The 4,065-nt window shown below is 59.5% G+C and overlaps 1 protein-coding gene across 1 annotated transcript; it reads left to right on the top strand.

The window, feature by feature from the left end:
* Window positions 1-1,303: 1,303 nt before the first annotated feature.
* LOC146176359 (uncharacterized) lies at window positions 1,304-2,670 on the top strand. The gene has a single exon (XM_084580947.1). It carries the CDS (start codon window positions 1,328-1,330, stop codon window positions 2,333-2,335), a length of 1,008 nt encoding a protein of 335 aa, XP_084437073.1. The 5' UTR covers window positions 1,304-1,327; the 3' UTR covers window positions 2,336-2,670.
* The last annotated feature ends 1,395 nt before the right edge of the window (window positions 2,671-4,065 follow it).

Raw genomic sequence — 4,065 nt, 5'->3', positions numbered from 1 at the left:
CTGCGGCTGCCCTTTGCGCGGCCGCCGCCCGCTTCCCAGTTGTTCTCCCCGTTCCCTTTCTCCCGCCTGAGGCGGCGGAGAGGGGCTCGAGCGACTTGTCACTGTCGTTCGGGCCACGGCTCCGCCCTGGCGTCCCAGTGACTGTTCTCATTGGCGCCTTTTGGCGGGAACACGGCACCGCTTCGACAGCCGTGCTCGCGCGACTGTCCGAGCGGAGCCCAAAGGGAGACTCCTCCGAGACATCGTAAGGTGCGTACGCTACTGTTCTTGTCTGCCGGCCTTTGTCCGCGCAAACCAGTGTGTACTCGAGTTCGCCTGCTCCGGGTCGTACCTGAGAGCGCAACTCGAGCCTGTCGATCGTGATCCAACGATCCGCGACAGGCGTACCTTGCGGTGGTTGCCCACTTTCTCTCAAAGGAACCCTCTGGTCACTGCGAGAGAGAGATCACAGCACGCCCTTGCGTGCTTGCGGCGCACTCCGTGTCACTTGTGCATTTTGTATATTTTGTATGTGTGTGCGTGTGTGGGTGTGTGTGTATGTGCCGCTGGAGGATGGCGTTTCAATAAACGTCTCCTTCGTGAACTTGGAGGTTGGTGTCCTTGCAGCGAAGTGCTCTCCTCCCGGTGGAGGTTGAATGCGCGCTGCAGTGTTTCAGGGTGCGCGTGGTAACGGCTGATCGGGGTTTCGGCTCGCGCGACGCTCGAACCCGCGGTGGTTGGTGGCTTATGTCCACGTAGGAAACCACAACTGGCGCCCAACGTGAATTGTCCTGGCTCTTTGAGTTGGACTGCATATCGGCCGAGCCGGTCGCCTTGACGATCAAGCTCTTGCACCATGTCTGCCGCCCCCTGCGGGGCACACGGCAGCGAATCTGAAACGCGATATATTTCGGCTCCTTACGCAGTCGTAGCGTCTTTTGATCCGTTGGATGCTGTTCCTCTGAACAGCCAAACACAGTGGCTGGCCGCCGGCCCCATTGGGCTATACGGCAATGCCGCGAGTAACGTTGATCCCTCGGCTCCCATTGGAGCTTTCTCCGGACCACCCTGTGGTGGGACCGCTACACAGATACCTCCGCTGTATCAGTTTTCCGCCCATGGCGGAAGCAGTTCGCGCGATGCCGTCGCTACCGGCAGCTACGCGCAACAGCAGCCGTGCCCCGCTAGCAGTCAGTTTTGCTCGGTGAACGGTGAGGCGCCGGCCGGACACCCTGCGGAGACCGCGCCGCTCATCGAACTGGAGGACCATTTGCCTTCTTTGTTCATGCAACCCGCCCGAACATCCTCTGAGGGAAGGACGCAGGCGCTGCTCACAAGCGCTGCCCAGATGATTCAGTCGCTAACAGGGGCGGTTGAGGCGCTTTCGGCCGCGCCGAAGTTGTCTCACCCCGCGGTCATGTTGCCCATGCCGACGTACCGCGGCTATGATGATCCTATCAGTGCCCGGGATTTCATTGATTCCCTCGCCCATTACCAGAGAGCTATGGGTTTCCCTGATGAGGTTGTGCTTGCACGCATCATCCCCGCTGCGCTGACTGACACGGCAGCTAGGTGGTACCGGCTTTCCGGCCACCGAGCAGCGACTGTCGAGGAGTTCCGTGCAGCATTCATGCGTGAATTCCTGCCCGCTGACTATGAGCGTAGGATGCGGCGAGAGCTGGAGCTCCGCACACAGGCCCCGGACGAGTCGCTCCAGGAGTTTGTGCGGGCGATGGAAGACCTTTTCTCAATCGCTGAGCCAACAGCCTCAAACGAGGAACGCGTCGAAAGAGTGATCAGGCAGGCACATCCGACTTTTTCGGCATACCTGCGCGGCGGCCGATTCCGAGATCTAGAGGAGCTGGCCGCCGAGGCAAAGCGCATTCAAGGCGACATCCTCGCCGCGCGTGCCTATCGCCCGCCACCGCCGGCAAGCGAGGCCCTTGAGCCACGCTGCGCATGGAGAGGGGCCATGACCCTTCCTCACCGGCGTGAACCCGCACAAACTGCCTTTGCAGCCGTTGGCGGGCGAAACGACGCTTGGGAGCTGAGCGAAAGAGCTCTGGATCCTTACTCGTACGGAAGACGAGCAGCCTGCGCTGCACAGTTTTCTTACTCGCGTGCCGAAGGACGCCATGCGACCCAAAGCACAGCGGAGGGAGAAGCTCACAAAAACCGGCCCTTGTTCGGTGGGGCAGCGAGCGGACCCAGGCAGGGAGACGCGCCTTTGTCACGCGGCCAAGCTCGCGGGGGTGTGCGTTGTTTCCGTTGCCAAGAGAGGGGACACTTAGCAAGAGAATGCCCCGTAGCCAGGCCTTCTGCGAGGCAGGAAAACGGCGACGGGGGTCGGTTGTAAAGAGACAGCCGGCCCAAGCTTTGCTAATTCCCTCTGCGTACAGGGTAAGCTGCCTCGGTGGTGCGCCCGCGCCGTTTATTTCGGTCACCCTTGCTGGCCGCGAATTTCCGGCGTTACTGGATACAGGAGCCAGCGCCTCCTTTTTCAGTGAACAGGTGTTGTCCCACTTGCAAAAGCACTCTGTGCGCTTGCGGGATTGCCGTTCGACATTTAACCTCGCGAAAGGCGTGGCCCATTCGGCTGGCGCCGCGAGGCTGACTGTCAGATGGGGAGAGCGAGCGAGACGCACGCGTTTCATTCATCTCCCTGGGCTCAGTGTGCCCATGATTCTCGGAAGGGACTTTCTCCAGAAAACCGGGATCGTGGTGGACATTGCGAATGGCGGCTATTGCGAAGGACGTTTTCCCAGCTGAAGCCGTTCATTAGCCCCCCGGCGTCGGTATCTGCCTGTGCAGTCGAGACGTTCGGAGAGTGCCACGCTCAGCGATCGGGGCCCTGCCCTTGTGTCGAGCGTTATGCCGTTCACACCCCCATGTGGGAGCGAGCGGCGCGGTACGACGACGCACCCCATCCACTGGCCGCCTCTGCGGTAACTTTGGATGAGACACAGAAGGCTCGGTTGACAGCACTTTTGCGTCAGTACGAGGAGCTCTTCACCGATCAACCTGGCTGTACCACTTTAGTGAGCCACGCGATCAACACCGGAGAAGCGCTTCCGTTGAAGTGCAATCCCAGACCCGTCAGCCTTGCGAAGAGGCAGGTGATTGATGGGTTGTTGGATGAGATGCTATCGTCGGACATTATCCGTCGCTCGTCCAGCGCCTGGGCGTCTCCGGTGGTGTTGGTGCCCAAAAAGGATGGCAGCCATCGCTTGTGTGTGGATTATCGCCGTCTGAATGCGCTGACTCGCAAGGATGCCTATCCGCTCCCAACGATCAGCTCAATCGTAGGAAGCCTAGGCAGTGCGCGGTATTTTACCACGCTAGATGCCTCCAAAGGTTACCTACAGGTCCAGATGGATGACATTGACCGGCCTAAGACCGCGTTCACGTGCCACAGAGGGCTGTTTGAGTTCACTCGCATGCCCTTTGGCCTCTGCAATGGTCCTGCGACTTTTCAGAGGCTGATGGACCGCGTCCTAGGCGAAGCGAAATGGTCCCATGCCATGTGCTACCTGGACGACATCGTGATTTATTCACGAACCTTTGATGAGCACTTAAGCCACATTGCCGACATGCTCGAGAGGGTACGGGCTGCCGGGATGACTTTGAATCCTGCAAAAGCCCAAATAGCGCGAACCCGAGTTCAGTTGCTTGGGTTTACGCTGGGCGAAGGCTCCATTGAGCCGGATCAGGAAAAACTTCGAGCCATACTCGAGTTTCCTGTGCCCAAGGACGTACGCGGCCTGCGCCGTTTTCTGGGAATGACAAATTTTTATAGGTCATTTATCCCGTCCTGTGCCCGCGTGCAGGCGCCCTTGACCAAGCTCTTGGGAAAGACTGCTGCGTGGCGATGGGGGCCTGAGCAAGAGCAATCCTTTCGCCGCCTGTCTAGTGCCATCGCAGAAACAGCGCAGCTCAGGCTACCCGACCTGACCAGACAATTCGTAGTCCAGACTGACGCGAGCGATCTGGGATTAGGAGCCGTTCTCCTACAGGAATTCGATGGCGTGCTGCAACCTCTTGCCTTTGCAAGTCGTTCTTTGCTGCCCGCGGAAAGGAATTATTCCG

The sequence above is a fragment of the Amblyomma maculatum genome, chromosome 10 (assembly GCF_055883805.1).
Source record: "Amblyomma maculatum isolate TAMU_Amacu chromosome 10, ASM5588380v1, whole genome shotgun sequence".
Taxonomy (NCBI): Eukaryota; Metazoa; Arthropoda; class Arachnida; order Ixodida; family Ixodidae; genus Amblyomma; species Amblyomma maculatum.
Note: the sequence above shows the minus strand (reverse complement) of the source record. Positions and strands in the feature narration are given on the sequence as shown.

Excerpts from the sequence above, each read along its gene's own strand:
- LOC146176359 (XM_084580947.1), top strand. The coding sequence starts at position 1,328 with ATGATTCAGTCGCTAACAGGGGCGGTTGAGGCGCTTTCGGCCGCGCCG.